The 16705-nt window shown below is 38.3% G+C and overlaps 1 protein-coding gene across 8 annotated transcripts in view; it reads left to right on the forward strand.

Annotated features, from left to right (window-relative positions):
* Positions 1-16705, forward strand: part of plekhg4 (pleckstrin homology domain containing, family G (with RhoGef domain) member 4) — a 92307-nt gene that overhangs the window by 9077 nt on the left and 66525 nt on the right. The window contains exon 1 of one of the 8 annotated variants that reach the window (XM_083550211.1): positions 3903-4151. The exons of 2 other annotated variants lie outside the window; for them this stretch is intronic. Coding sequence is in view for 3 of the 6 variants with exons in the window: in XM_083550208.1 (XP_083406334.1) it covers positions 7269-7292 (24 nt within the window). In the remaining 3 variants the exon portion in view is untranslated. Of the gene's footprint in view, positions 1-3902; positions 4152-7078; positions 7293-16705 lie in introns of those variants that run through there. 5 more of the 8 variants (XM_083550205.1, XM_083550214.1, XM_083550208.1 and 2 more) reach the window with 5 other exon arrangements.

Raw genomic sequence — 16705 nt, forward strand, 5'->3', positions numbered from 1 at the left:
ATGAAGAATATTCCCATAATTTCACATAAATAACTTAGTTTATTTATAATAAATAATAAACAATAAAACAACACTTGAAGGACTATAACATTCATTCATTTTCAGTCATCACTGTTTAGTGAAACTCTGGTACATTTGTAGACTCTCATCCCAGACCCTGTGAGGACACAGGAAACAGAAGAGCCTTCCCTAACAGAAAATAGCACTGGACAGAGACCAAAGCAGGTTTTCTCTCCAGCAAAGAGCAGTGTGCTACTGCTAAAATAAACATGTAACAGGGAACCCGGGGTAAGCTATTGATTAAAATGATAATTCATTGAAATTGTGTGTAAACAGAAAGAAGCGAGAGTTTAGAACAAAGCAATCAAGGTTTTAACCCAGTTTTTAAATAATCTTTAATTAATCTTATGTAAGAGAAAGCCAAAACGCCAGTCGGGTGGTTGGGTATGTCTGTTCTGCCGTCATATAATGATACGCGATTTCATTTTATTTATACACATAATATAGTCATGTTTGTTTCATATTCATAAAGTTATTATTTGATTTGACATGCATAGCGTTCAGCCATGATTTGTTTGATTTTTATAACACTGCTACCACTGTGATGAAATTCATATCAGGTGATTTATATTTCCCTTCTTTTCTTTCCCTTATTAACTCTTCATTTTTATAACAGATGCAGTGTCCGTTTAAATGGAGGCAACACAAACCCCACAACTTGTAACTAATACTGTATGCTCTGCTCCTGAGGGTCTGTTGAGACCCAGACAGGAAGCCTTAATATGTCAACTCTAAATCCTCATGTTTCTCCTAATGAGAATAGCAGTGTAGACTTGACTTGAATAATTATGACAGCGCTAATATAAGGAGAAAGGAAGGCCTCAACCGTGCCCGTGTCAGACCCCCCATATTCATTCATACAGGCCAACTGTCAACACCGCAGCCCAGCAGCTGCCGAGTACCTCAAACATGCACGCTTTTCAGAGGATTAAACAGGAGGAGGTGACAGAATATATTTAGTGTGATGATTGAATGGATATAGGAGGACTGTTGCGACGGGATTTCTATAATGCCCAAGTTAATAAGAATAATTTTACTAATGTATTTCTTTTATTAAATTTATAATGATACTCTAAGGCAGGTCAAGTGAACCATTTTTCTTTTTAAACTCACACATTCATCAAAAGACGTGGATCTGAAGCCTAGGACACCAGTCCACAGCTCGCATAAATAAATTTTCACAGCCGTTCACACTTAGGAGCAATTACAATGTTGTGAATGAACACACATGTATGAGATGGTATCAAAACGTTTCAAGACTAACTCTGTTCTAGCGCTGTCTCTTTCGCTAAATGTCCTCCCTTAGACGCCTTTAAACCTGGCAGTAGAACTCGCTATTGACAGTCTGGCTCCTGTGGACGAATTCTCAGTGCACAATGCTGCAAATGTTGAAAAAGACAATGAGCATGTACGTTAGAGCTGTATACCCGTCTTGCCTTTTTTCAGTCATAAAGATGATGGGCACTTCCACTGTGAAGACTGTTTATGGTCGTATTCGTACTTCTAAGTTTTGTCACCAGTAATGATCCTCGACATGAAGGACGGGTCATCCAAGTCACACTGACTTCTGCGCAGTGTTCCGCTAGTTAAAATCACACAGAATGGATTGCTGCCATTCTCAGTGTGTCAATTGGGACAGTCCAGGCAATGTTGTGGATTATAGGTTTGGACATTTTCCCGGATTAAGCTCGTTGTTGGTCTTCCGGATCTTTCGTCATGTTCTTCTGTTGTGCCACTCAAAACATCTCGAATGACTCATTGCAGCATCGCCGTAAACTTGCTGAATCATATCAAATCAGATTTGGCCAATTACAGGCAGAATTTCTCGTTTGCTTTTGTTCTGTCCATGATAAATTTACAGATGTGGTCAGATTAGCACCAGTTGCACGGCTCCCAATGTACACAGGACGATGTCTTTTGGTACACTGACTTATGAAGGCAGGTGCTCCCTGTGACTGCGCATGCAGCCTTGTGCTGCCATCTGCTGGCGTGTGTGCCAGCGGTAAGCGAATGAAGGGTGGAGCCAGACAGAACAAGCGATAAGAAACACCTGCAGCTGATGAGACCAATCAGTGCCCTCCATTTCAGTCTAGCTAAGCCAATAAAGAGGAACGTGAAAGCGACTAATCAGAACATTGACTGAGCGCGTGCCAGCGCCAGCGAAAGACGTGCTGGCTGGCGAATGCATTTGGACAGATGCGTGCCGGTCCACGAGGGTGGGCGCTAAAGAGTAAAAGCATGCCAATCCGCGAGTGAGATGGGCGGATGCTGGAGGAAGGCGGGCCGATCTGTGAGTGGCCGCCAGCGGACGTAAAGATGGAAAGACGTCCCCAACCGCGAGTGTGTGGTTGAGTACTGGAAAGAAAATAAAGAAAACTCTGCTTGGTGAACTTTTGCCTGTTTCTCTTTCTTCCTGCATGGAACATGTGAGTTCGCTACAGTGACGTTCAGTATAATTCATAGTAATGTAATTGTAAGCCACTTTGGGACTCCAGCAGGTTTAATGCTGTGTGGTTACAGCAGTCTTTTAAGATTAAATACTTGGTACACTGTGGTCGATGATGTCAGTGAACTCAGATGGATAATAGTCTGTGGGATAATGTGCATTCCATGTTAGATTATACGATGACAATCTTTTAACAATAGACTTGTGCTAAAGTCAAATAGAAAAAGTGAAACGTGAAAAAAGGATTTTGGTGTTAACCCTAGAATTGTGTGATCTTTTGTAATTTGAAAGAAAAACTTAGTATCAAAGCTTATATTTAAACATTCTTATTTAAGAGCACAAACCTTTTTATCACTTCAAAGCTTTGACATGTATTGGGAATAATATTTAATCTGCCTGCCCACATACCTACTTGGAAAAGTATGGAATTTGATTTAAGTGATTTCTAGGTATATTGGTATAAAAAAAGAACATTGAGTGTGAAAAATATTTGCGTTTCCATACTAAACATATACAGATTTCTAAAATATAAAATTAAGAATTTCTCAAAATATTTACTATAAAACAAAGGCTATATCTACACTAATTTAAATACATGTTAGACCAACGTTTTGTCTAAAAAAAAAAAAACCTGTGTCCACACTTTTGTTTTCAATCGTTTCCTAAAAGTTGCTCATTCACACTGAAACGTCTGAAAACACTCACGTTCCTTTACTACACATGTAAAAGCAAAATGTAAGACACTTTGACCTGCGTCATTTCTGCCTGACATTTATTCACTTTGCAGCGTTTCCAATCATTGAATGAAAACGACATTACATTGTGGACAGAAGGCCAAAACGGAGACAATAATATTAATTTTTAAACCAATAAGTATTAGTGTGGACGTGACCAAAAAGGTTTTTTTGGAGTTAGGAGCAGACTCTCATTGCTGCTAGAAGTTTGGCGCTAGATCGGATATGCACAGCTGTGATTGGTTGTTACGTTGTGAGGCAGCAGTTGCCATGACAGTACGTCGCCCCGACCGTGCGACTAAACACATGGAAAAAAATCTGAAATTCTGATTCTGACATCAGAGATTGTAACGAAATGCATGTTATGGTTGGAATTGTAAATCATTATTTCAGAAGTTAAATATGGTCATAATAGCCAGTAATAGTCTTAACTTAGGTTTTACCTGTTGATCCTTAAATTTGTTGTTTAATGCTTTGCATCGATATAACGCCTTATATTGATTTATCTAAATAAATGTCTGCTGTTGCTAATAATACATATTGTGTGTATGTAATAGAGGGTCTGATTTGGTCTGAGTGCAGCTCTCACATGCTATAGCAGGCCAGTGGGAGGAGCAGGCCTGATTTTGCCCCTCTATGAAGGAGAGTGCGCGAGACTTGGCTGGGTAGTTGGTTAGAGAGAAGGAGGAGGAGTTTGTTCGGGATGATCTAACAGACTCCCTGACATTTGGAGTGTGTGTGTGTGGATATATACACTGTACACTTTGTTTCCGATTGTGGAGGAAGGTGTATGTATTTACTTCAAGTGCTGCACTGGTACAGGGATTTGGTTATAGTTTTGGATTGAGGGTTTTTTTTGACAGTTATTGAAAGTTGCAGAGTTTTGTGGCTGCATTTGGGATTTACTGAGGGTAAGTCTTTTTATTTCTCTCTCTCTCTCTCTCTCTCTCTCTCTCTCTCTCTCTCTCTCTCTCTCTCTCTCTCTCTCCCGCTCCACCTGTTTGTGAAATTCACTCAGTCTTCTTACAGCCCCTAATCATCTCTCTCCATGTCTGAGCAAAACACATTGTCAGCAGCCTGTAGTATAACTTTCTTTCATTCTCTTTCTCCCTTCTCTCTCTCTCTCTCTCTCTCTCTCTCTCTCTCTCTCTCTCTCTTTCTCTCTCTCTCTCTGCATCTGCAACTTTTTCACAAAGTGTACTCCGAGGTTTGATGTAAGATAAGACTGGCTGACAGTGTATGTTCACTTATTCTGTCCCCTATTTTTGGCATATGATTAATGATTTTGTTTAAGTCTCTGTCATTTTTCTCTTTTTTATTAAGTCTCAGTGCCACATTGTTGTTGTAAAAAGTTTGTATGCTGGAATGTTGTGTGGAATAATTTTAATGTATTGAGAACAGATATAACTAGTTGTTTTCTAACTAATGTTTTCCTGACAGATAACAGTGCTGTTTTAATATCTACCATGCCGTAGTGGGTAAAACATACTATCAGCATGTCTCAAACAGGCCAGTGAGAAGGAATCAGACAGAAGAGAATAGCAAAGTGAATTGGTTGTTAGAATAATGGGTTAAACCGAATGCTTAAAGAGCTTTTGTCCTTGACAGTGGAATAAAATAAATCTCATGTCATTGCTTTCAACAGACTGCCACCCTCAATTTCACACCTCCCTCCCTGTTAGTTTGTCTTTGTTTCACTCTGTCTCCTCTTCTGTCTGTCTGTCTGATTTAGACCATTTTTGGAACATCCATTCCCACTGTTCGGCAGCAGTAAGTGTTATTTCAGGGGCAGGGTGAAAAAGTCACCATCGAGCACCAGAGTGTAAGAATTCTGTTTTAATTTGATATCGCATTAGGTTTTTCTGCTAGGTGTAATGTCGCCCTCTTTGGTCGAAAAAAGCCATTGCATGCTACTTTGTTAGATTTTACTGTGCACAAATGATTCAAAATTTAGGGCTGCATCCCAGAAAGCATTCTATTTGAGACTCGTCTAATATAATTATTTGTTGCTGTCAAGTCTTACAAGGGGAAAAAGGTCTGTGTACATCTGCATGAGCAAGAGAACAAGCTCTCAACAAAATTTTGTCTTATCATTAACCTGTTAGTAAACTAGCATTGGTTGTTTGTTGTTTATAGTGATCTTGCTCCAAACAGCAATGGAGTCAGCCTTATCCAGGTCTTTTCCTGCCCTCCTATTCTGTATGCATGCACATGCATGCATGCCATATATGGTATAACATTGTCCAGTGCAAATTGCAAAGTGCACTACACATAAATCTTATATAAATTTTTTTATAATTTTTTTTGTGTTGAAAAATATAAATATACTGTACATCTGAAAGAGGCAAAATGATAAGAATTTTTTAGGCACCATTTAATGGCTAAAGTGTTGTCAGTTATTTAGTCAAAAGTTTTGAGTCCTATACGAACAATCAAACGTAGAACATGAGGGTTATTTTTTGGCTTCGAAAAATAGTTATGAGGAAAATTGTTTTTGTGTGTCATTTTAATTTTATATCCCTTTTTTGTGTGTGTGTGTGTGTGTGTGAGGGATGTGTAAGGTAAAGATTTTAGCCCAGAAGATATAATCTTAGATCCAGACTACAGGAGGCGCTGAGAGTGTGGGAACGTTACCATTGCTGTCTTCATGTTCTCTCTCTCACTCCCACAGTCTGCATCTCCACTTTTCACACTCACTCTCTGATTAACTGAGAAGAGTGGGATAAGAGCCCAGACCCACTGCAGAGCGAGAGAAAGAGAGAAAAAGGAGGAACAGACTGGGGCATAGGATATTGCTGCTCATCCATACAGAATGATGAAGTGATGAAGTGTCATTAGTGCTGTTCGCTGACTTTTTACTTCCCCAGCAGCAGGAACTCCTGCCTGTTCCTTCCTTTTGCTTCCTCAGCCACACCTTTCCTTGGTGTTGTGGGAAAGGATTCTGTGTTGACGCCACAGTTCTCAAGCAGATGTTGCCTCATGGGGAAAATATCCTAACTCTAGGTTCAACCCCAAAAAAAAAAAAAGAACATAAGAAAAAGGTCTACTCTAAACTATATTTTGGAAGCTAACTAACAAACAGCAACAGATTAGCTAACTACACTAGGCTATGCTATCAGAAAAATACAATGGGTGGCACCTGCCCTCTCCCGAGGGTAAACAATGTGGTGGAATGTAGGTGTGTGCACATTCTTACCTTTTCTCAAACCAGGTTAGCTAGTATACCAGCGACAACTGGCAACCAGGACAACTAGCAAACCCCAACCCACCCCCCTCAGGTGGCTGCTTTTTAACTGTGAGCTCTGCCTCCTCTGGTCAGGCTCTTGCTCTTCATTGGTCTTTTTTTCCAGGCCTCCATTACAATTACCAGGTGACTTCACCTATATATAAACAAACAGGGTTGTTTTTTTTGTACATATCACTCTGGAACAAATTGCATCCTTAAACATAGTGTGTAAGACATTATGTATGTATCTGGATTTAATTACTATAAATGAACAGCGAGCAGACAGGGGTCGAACAATAAAAGACTGAAAGAAGGGATTCCGCGTGACTGAATGTATTCGACGCTCAGTCTAAGGTGATTTCTTAGATCAACTTTTAGATCTCTCTGCTTCCTTTATCTTGTCTCTCGCCAAATCTCTTTACTCTTTTTATTCTCTGCTGCACTGCTGTATCTGATGCATGTATCTGACATGTGCAGTGTTCCATAACAAGTTCACAGTCATATGTTTGCCTCGCAGTATAATCAGAAGTGTGGTTTGAGTTTCCCTTTGCGTGACTCAGGCAGTCATTTTACCGTCAGCATTTACTCAGATCATACTGATGGAAACAAAAGAGATGCAAAGTGTTAACAGTATTCCTGGCTCTGTTTTGATTTGTTTTGCCATTTGTCAGATTATATTTGAATAGATTATGTTCGATTCGACTTCAGCTTTTCTTTTCAGAGCCTAGCTAAACAACGAAAGCAAAGTGTTTGGAAATGGTACAATTTATTACCACTGAAGGGTTTTTATTCAGATGCTGACATGACCTCGATCGACACACTTTGGGTGAGTGTAAGCATAAACTTTTGCTAGAAATTTCCAGATGACTCTGTAGACTAACTTGCATGAAATGGTTATTTGAATATTAAAATGTATTACATGGAACAGGGTGGTTTTCTGTAAAGAAAATTTTAAATGAAAATATGATACATTTTTTCAGAATTTAACAAATTTGGATTTTTTTAGCAGACTTTGTCTTCGGTTATAGCATCACAAAGAAATAGACTTTTGGAACAATAGTGATCCGTGATTACTCGTTTTTGAGCAATCATTATTAATTATTGGTTGTTATGAAACAATAGTGATCATTGATTGGTCATTAGGATAAATGGCGATTAGTCTTTTGGAACAATGGTGATCAGTGATTGGTTGTCTTGAATATTTAATGATAGTGATTGGTCCTTGTGAACATTGGTGATCACTGTTTGTGGTGAATCAACGGTGATCAGTGAGAAGTTTTTGGAAACAGTGGTGATCCGTGATTAGCTGTTGGGAAAATTGTTTCACACAAGCACAATTCAGTTAGGGTTTACACACCGGTGGTGAATCAGGTGAACCTGCCTGCTCAACTTGTATAACCAGCACTGTGATCTGAGCTAGAGAGCTGTATTCTTTTTTTTTTTGTATATATATATATATATATATAAAGTAAGGAAGTGTAAAATCTAGTAATAAAGTCACTAGCAACATTAACAAGACCTAATTGGGCAGCTCCAAATAAAACTGTGCATTATGTTTAAAGTACAAAAACTACAACATCTTTGCAAACACAAAATGTAATACTGTATTTCCAGTCACTCAGTTTAGAATGATTAGCAGTGCCTTGTAGTCTGAGTGTAAAGCCGAGGCTGTAACAACGCCCTTGCCATACAGCATTTCTCCCCAAGCCTTAATACACACTGTGTTCTCGTAATCTTCCCACAGATGCAACTCAGCTGATGTACCCTGTGTAAGTCTGGCTCTATTTATATCTCCAGCTCATCTTTCCTAAACATGACCTCTGACAGGAGTTCACAGTTTTTCACCTTATCAGCAATCACAGATCTATTGTTGTGTCAGATTTGGCATCCATTTTGAGTGGTTTCTGTGGGGTTTTATTTAGATCTTAAAATGCATTTATGCTTAAAATAAAGTTCAGGTTTCCATTACAATCCCAATCCTGAACACATTCATGTCAGCTGGTGATTAAGCTTTTTTTATTAGATATCTTTGAAAGAAAAAGTCACTTCTCAAATATCTGTCAGATTGGAAATGGAGCTTAATAATTGTGTTTCCTTTTTTTTTTTTTTTTTTTTTTAACGCTCATCTGTCCTGTAAAATGTTTTTTTATTTGTCGTACTTGCTATGATATTTCTTTCAAAGTTTAAAAATCCAAGATATGTTAATCTCTCAACAGTTTATTACATTTAAATTTAGAACAAATTCATGAAATTGTTATTAACGTCTCTACAAAGGAAACTTTTTTGCTAACATTTTAGTGTGTTCACAGCATATTTGATTGCTGAAGTCCAAAAATAAATACACTATATTGCCGAAAGTATTAATTTACCCATCCAAATCTTGGAATTCAGGTGTTCCAATCACTTCCATGGTTACAGGTGTATAAGATCAAGCACCTGGGCATGCAGACCGCTCCTACAAACATTTGTGAAAGAATGGGTCGCTCTCAGGAGCTCAGTGTAAAGTTTGGTGCAGAGGGGATTATGATGTGGGGTTGTTTTTCAGGAGTTGGGCTCAGCCCCTTAGTTCCAGTGAAAGGACTTTTAATGCTTTAGCATACTAAGACATTTCCTACAATTTCATGCTCCCAACTTTGTGGGAACAGTTTGGTGATGCCTTATAACTGTTCCAACATGACTGCGCACCAGTACACAAAGAAAGATCCATAAAGACATGGATGAGTGAGTTTGGTGTGAAAGAACTTGACTGTCCAGCACAGAGTCCTGACCTCAACCCAATAGAACACCTTTGGGGTGAATTATAGCGGAGGCTGCGATCCAGGCCTTCTCGTCCAACATCAGTGTCTGACCTCACAAATGCGTTTCTAGAAGAATGGTCAAAGATTCCCATGAACACACTCCTAAGCCTTATGGAAAGCCTTCCCAGAAGAGTCAAAGCTGTTATAGCTGTAAAGGGCCAACATCAAATGAAACCCTATGTATTAAGAATCAGATGTTACTCAAGTTCATTTGCATGTGAAGGCAGACAAGCAAATACTTTTGGCAATATAGTGTATCTCATTTAATTTCTTAACAGTCGCCATTGGAGAAGACAGAACGCCGTCATTCCTGAATATTCACTTCGAAACAATGATTTTAGATGGTCAAAATGACCACACTTTACAAAACAAACAAATGTAAAACAAATCCTGCTTTCAGTAAGAGGGACAAATGATCCTGAACAAATATTAATAAAAAATGAATGAGTGTATAAGTGAAACATAGCTTACAATTTTTTTATGTATAATTTTCTACGATTTTCACGCATAAGTGAATGAAATTGACAGAAATGCTGACTAGTTATTTTACTGATTATGTAACTGGTTCACTTTAGAAACATTAGCAAGCCTGAATGAGATTAAGGTTTAATATAATTAGTTTTAATTAAGTTTGTTTGGGATTTCATTGGTAATCTTAATCAGTAACTTAAACAGTGTTGTGCTACAGTAGCATAATGATGTAATAATTATAGCGTTCATATTTTTAAATAAAATATGAATTAATATGTGTAAATATGAATATCTCAGTTCTACAAAAAAAAAAAAGACTTCTATTTCTTTGAGGCGTTGAGGTTTTCTTGCACATACTTGTCGATCATTTTATTCTTAATGATCCTGTTCTTCTTATAAAGTATTTTTTTTTTATGTAAAAATGCAACTTTTATTTATGAGTGAGGTCTTTTGCTGTCAAACGTCTTAAAACCGGTCTGAAAAATAATTGTGCCATTTTTATTATGTGTATTTTGGTATGCCACGTAGCTGTTCAACAACTCTGACCAACTCTGACTCTGGCATTCACAGAGGAAATCACGTTTATTTTTTTAACCCGCACATTGAAACAGTCTTCTTATCCAACGTGATCTCTGCAGAAAGATTAGACGAGATTAAAAAGGAACAAAAAAAAAATGTTTTGTTCTTTTCAGGTGTCTGTATTGTGTTTAAGGTTTCTTAAAATAAAGGGAAATAAAATAATGTAGGACAGTAAACACTGGCCATAACCAGGGTTTGTTGTTGTTGTCATAATTTCAGCCACATTTGATGGGTTTTAACGTCGCCAGATGTTTATTAAATATTTTCTAACATTCTGGAATGCTAAACAAGTCACAGTGGGACTGTGTTCACTTTCCGTTAGTTTGCCCCATCAAATTTATATTTGTATGTTTGTTTCTGCTTCAGTAAGCACAAAACATGAAACAGGAAAACCCACTGTACCACTGAACCTGGAGGAAACCCATGCATACACAGGGAGAGCATGAGAAAATCCACACTTGCAGTACCTCAAACTTAGAATTTAACCCTGAGCTGTGAGGTGTCCACATGTTCAGTGTAACTGTGTGAGGTTATAGGAATTGTCATTTCCTTTATGTTTTCACTTATGGCATTTGGCAGACATCTTTATACGTACAGTTATCTCACTTATACAGCTGAGCAATTTAGTTTTAAGGGCCTTGCTCAAGGGCCCAGCAGTGGCAGTTTGGTGGTGCAGGTATTTGAACCCATCCGATCCGATCTTATCCAATGAGGTGCCACATCTCTCAACAGCTCAACAGTTACTTACTGGGTTCTTTACTGGAATCTTTTTCTGTGGTTCTATAATTTCCTACCAGGAATTCTTGAAGGAATCTGCTGGAGATTGAACAGAAAAACCTGTTAAGTTTCTAGATTGATTTTCCTTTTCCTTTTTTTGTACATTTTCTGTTTTCCTGAAATCATAAAATATCAAAATATTTTTGCAGTACTGTTTAATTCTTGTGTTTGAGTAATGAGTAATTGTCATTTATAACCCAATAGCTCTCTCATGAGACCGTAGAATTCGACCCAGACAGTGTTTTTAATCAATGTTTTGTGTAGGTATCAGGGTGGGTTGACAGACATCATTAGTGATTGGTTGAGCAAAATGTCATTAATGTGGGCTGCTTTGACTATCTACCCTACAGCATTAACGATATTATCAGTAGGGATTTCTCCAGTACAATAGGATCTGTGAGCTTCCGTCTACCCATGGGGCTTTATTTAAAGATGGTGGAAATATCAAATATGTGCCGGTTTCTATGATGGGGGACGAGCTAGAATTTAAGTATTCACTACAGCTTCTAAAAGCATTGTAACGGAGACGTTTGTTTTGCTTTGAAAGATTGGATTAGTTATCCCACAGGATCCTTCCCATCCACTGTTTGACTTTCTTCTCTTGGGATTTGAAACTAACCCTGTGACTGATGTGGTAATAAGTTGATTTGACAATATGCAGTTTTGCCAAATGAAACACAGGATTTTGCCATGTGAAAAACAACAGCCTACAGTACACATCGACAGTCTCACATTAAGCCTTGTCTTACAAATAAAATATTAACCCTAACCCTAATCTCTGTGGACCTTCATGGCATAATATCTATATTATATAGCACCTGTATGACTTTACCAGTGGTACATTTGTTTTCTAAATTATATCCTGTCACTTTTTGTACATGTTTAAGCATGTGGCCAGTTTTCCCTCTTTGTCCTTCAGCATGTAGTTGTAATTATAAAAGTCGCGTCCTGTGTTTTGATCTGAATGTCAGGAATTTCTCCAGATATGAGCCGCTGTCCGCCACACATCCCACGGAATCTCCATCATTGTGTGTCAGAAAGAATTTGTGTAGGTATGAAAGAGAGACACTGAATCATCATCATCATCATCATCATCATCATCATCACGTGCTTGGAAAAGAAAACAAGCCCCATAACTTATAATTCCCCATTCATATCGGTGCGGGTCTAAATTATGTCTGCGAACGTATTTTACGGCTTACATTATTTGTCCAGCTTATTTATACCATCACCATTGCCGTGTTTAATTTCAAATAATGTAGTAGGGAAGGTCTCTCTCATTGTTTTTTTTATTTTACATTACCATGTTAGCTCAGAGCTATACATGTTAGTGTCTAAATGAATTACAGATAACATACACATGCTGGTTTAAATGCAGCCTCAGGTAGCTACAGACATCTGCGTGCATCAGACACAGGCATGAATAATTGTAATTATTACAGGAGCATATGGCACTGTTTACACTACTGCATGTCTCGTTAAACCACGCTCTCTTTATGGCTGAACTGAGGTCGATTGTTTCGAACCTTCACATATTACATTATCAGACAGGCCTGTCTTGCTTTTGATTAGCTGTGTCCCCTCATGACCCTTTTAAGCAGCTTGTTTGGCAAGATTTAATTTTGTTTTGAGCTGTGGCTAGACATTCACCTCCAGCACCAGAATTGAATGCTCGATATTCTTTTTTTTTTTTTTTTTTTTGCATACCACTTTTAACAACAGACATAAACATTTTTAGCTTGTTTTGTGTGTGTGTGTGTGTGTGTGTGTGTGTGTGTGTGTGTGTGTGTGTGTGTGTGTTTTACAATTTTGATTAATAAAAGGCTGTTTTGGTTAACAAAAATCTAGAAGTAGAAGCTAAAATAAAATAATGTTCTTGAGAACAGAAATAAACCAAACCTGCAGTAGTTTAAATTAAGGTACCATCAACCATACCTCAGTGTTTACTGTCCACTGTAACTACCATAAACTGTGACAAGCTAAAAGTAAAAGTACAAAAGTGTTTGCCTTTAAATTCCCTTAAATCCGAAGTGCTATGTTTAATTATGGCTGAAATGTTCCTATTATTATTTTTGTCACAAGTCTCTTAATCAACTCAGTTTATGTGAAAAGACTCATCATTTATTCCTCTCAAAATGTTCTGCTGATGCTGTACTGTATGATCGTGCTAAGTAGATACCACCAAGAGGCACACAAACCAAGTACAAAACAGAGCGCACCCTCTAACCTGGTTGGTGGCTTGAAGTTCTCATCCACTCATAAATAAAAAGGGATGACCGATTTCGTAAAATGTAGTTGAGTTCAAAGTAAGAGATTTGACTTTGAGATGTAGTTTAAGTAACAGTCTCCCCAAAAGGAAATACTTAAAAGTACAGATGCGCAGAAAAACTAGTTTTCTTCTTCTTCTTTCGGGTGCTCCAATTAGGGGTAGCCACAGCAGATCATTTGTCTCCATTCCCCTGTGTCCTTTACATCTGCCTCTTTCAAACCAACTACCTGCATGTCTTCCATCAACACATCCATAAACCTCCTTTTTGGCCTTCCTCTTTTCCTTCTTCCTGGTGGGTCCATCTTCAGCATTCTCCTACCGATATATGCCATGTCCCCCCTCTGCACATGTCCAAACCATCTCAATCGGGCCTCTTTTACTTTGTCCCCAAAAACATTCTTTATGTGCTGTCCCTCTAATAAACTTGTTACCAATTCTGTCCATCCTCCTCACTCCCACTGAAAATCTCAACATCATCATCTTCACCTCCTGTATTTTTGGTAAAAAGGTGGTAAACTACAGTGCAGTAACAAATTACATTCAATGTGCTACTTTTCACAACTGGCTTCATGGGATTGACCAAAGAATAACTATTTGTAATATTTTCAGATTGATCAATTTATTAAAATGGACTTAATATCTGTGAAAATTTCACTTCCCCTTCACCTCCAGTATTTTCTGAGACTCAATAATACCATTAGACAACACTTGTTTGTTACAATCTTGCTAAAAAAAAAAAACCTTGTCTCAGAAAGACTTTGATATGAATTCTATGCATCTTGCTCACTGTTGAAATGTTTATTTTAGAGCCTGTGCTGAGCAAAAGCGCTGTCCTCATCCCGAATACTATAGATTGCACTTTGGGGTCCCCCTCCTCTATCCATGCGATCATAGTTTAATGCAGCAATATGCCTCAGTGTGTTTTGCCTTTCATAGAATAGCATCTGAGAAAGAGAGACAGAAAGGAGGAGGAGGAGGAAAGTTGGTCACAGTGCCTCAAGGTTTAGAAATAAGTGCGTCTTTGTGCTCCCTATCTTACAGGTCACATGTCTAATCCCAGCCACAGTCAGGGCATGAAGCTTGGACGTATTACTGCACTGTTTATAAACAGACATGCACACAGATTCTGATCTCTGTCTGAGTATTTGCTCCATTCTTATCATCCTCTGCCTCTTTGTCTTCTGCTAAGAAAATAAGTCTCGGTCTGGAATCTCTTTTCGCCTGTTACATTGTGCTCTTTAGATAGAACTCTAACCTCTTTACTTACATTATGTGACAGTTAGGAAAGACACTTTGCCACACCATTCTGTTTCTAAAACCATTCTGACAAAACAGCCACCTGCTGCTAGTGTGGTGTGATTCTCTGATGAAATGGGAGACTGGTTTTTACTTGAGGTCATGATTCTCTCACAAAATACTATGTATATTTATTAATTTGAATGTACAGTATCAGTATCTGCTATTTAGAAAAATCTTTAGAAAAATTTTGACACCTGACTTTTACTGCAATATGTGGTTCTTCTCCAAAATGTTACCACAAAACTGGAGGCACACATTTTGTAGATATCTTTGAATGCTGTAGCATTCATATTTTCCCTCTTACTTGAACTAGGAGACCCTGCTCCAGCATAACAATGCCCCTTTGCACAAAGCCAGCTCCATGGAGCTATAGTTTACATGGGTTGAAGTGAAAGATCTTGAGTGGCCTGCTATAGACTATATAACTTAATCTTGTTAAACACCTTTGGGATGAATTGGAAAGCTGACTGCACCCCAGACTTTCTCACCTCACCTACATCAGAAGCCAACTTTTCTAATGCCCTTGTGACTGAATGCAAACGAATCTCCATAAGCACACTTAAAAATCCAGTGGAACATCTTCTTAAAAGATTGGAGGTTAATTATAACAGCAAATGAGGACTAAATGTAGAGTGGTATGTTCAAAAGGTTTATGCAAATCTTATGGTTGAACTATTGTTTATATAGTATAAGTTCATGTTTGCACTTTTAACATACTATCTGAGTTCATTAAGATGAGCGCATTTGCTTTTGCTTTCAAGGTTTCTTCATACCATCTCAATGAGTTTTCCATGTTATTTCGGGCTTGCTTACTGGGGGTATGATCATATCCGGGAATATATTATGTAAAGCTGCTTTGTGATACTGTTCATTGTTAAAACAGTTATACAAATGAAATTGAATAGAATTGCCACAGGAGCAGTGCATTTTCTGAATGATAAAAAGAAACGGTGCCGTTAACAGCTAGGGAAATAATTTGTTGTTGTTTCTGATCTTTTGCCAATATTCATTGATAAACCGGATCAGCATTAGGTCATCACTCTGTTTTCTGCGATGGTTGTTTAAGTGCTATTGAAGCAGCATGAACGCTGCTCTTGAATACGATTGCACTGAGAAGATGTATCTGTTATGCACAGCAGATCCAGGAAAAGGGTGCATGTAAGTAAGCTCGTTTATCTTGGCCCACTGCCAATGCGACTACATGATAGTCTGTCAGTAATGTAAAACTTTGTGTTTTTGTTTCAAAATTTGTTTCAGGTGCCACAAGCCCACACTTCACATGCCCACAAATTCTCAGCTCTCTGTTCAGAGAGAGACAGAGCTAACCAAACAGTACTCAGGTGGGGCACTGTAGTCACTACCTCTGTAGCTTACACTATATTGCCAAATGTTTGCGACACCTGGTCATAAGTATGTTATGTGCTTTCTGAGCATCACATTACACATTTAGTCTCAATTTGCTGGAACAGGTTTGGGTCTCTAAGTTCAAGTGAATGGAAAATTACATGCTAACACATCAAAAGACATTCTCTACAAAAGTGTGCCTTCAACTTTGCGATACCAGTTGGGGAAAGAACCAGATATGGCTGGGAAAGTCAGGTGTCACAATACTTTTGACCATAAAGTGTACCTTCAGCCACCTTCAACTCCCTCCCAGAGTAGAGCCATGCTTATCCACAGCCCCACCTATAGAAACGAATCAGGGATGTGATTTAAATATGATTTACCTTCCAGCCTGAAAAATTATTCGTCATGAAAAACTCAGCTGTTCTTTTTCCTCAGGCTCATTGATATGGGTCTGTTTAGCCCTGAAGACTAGAGTTAACAGTGTGCACACAAACGCACAGGACCTCTTCTTTCCTCCTGTTGGCAGTTAAACCGAAGTACTGGATAATATAAAATGTCATCCTTTGAGGCAGAGAACAATGGCAGGGCCACGAGTTGCCTCATGGCAAATCTTTCCACTTTTCTGTCACAATAGCGGGAGACGCAAATGAATTCGCTGTGTTTCCTGCTCTAGTCATGGTAGTTTTACCTGCAACAATA

Source organism: Silurus aristotelis (genome assembly GCF_946808225.1).
Source record: "Silurus aristotelis genome assembly, chromosome: 9".
NCBI lineage: Eukaryota > Metazoa > Chordata > Actinopteri > Siluriformes > Siluridae > Silurus > Silurus aristotelis.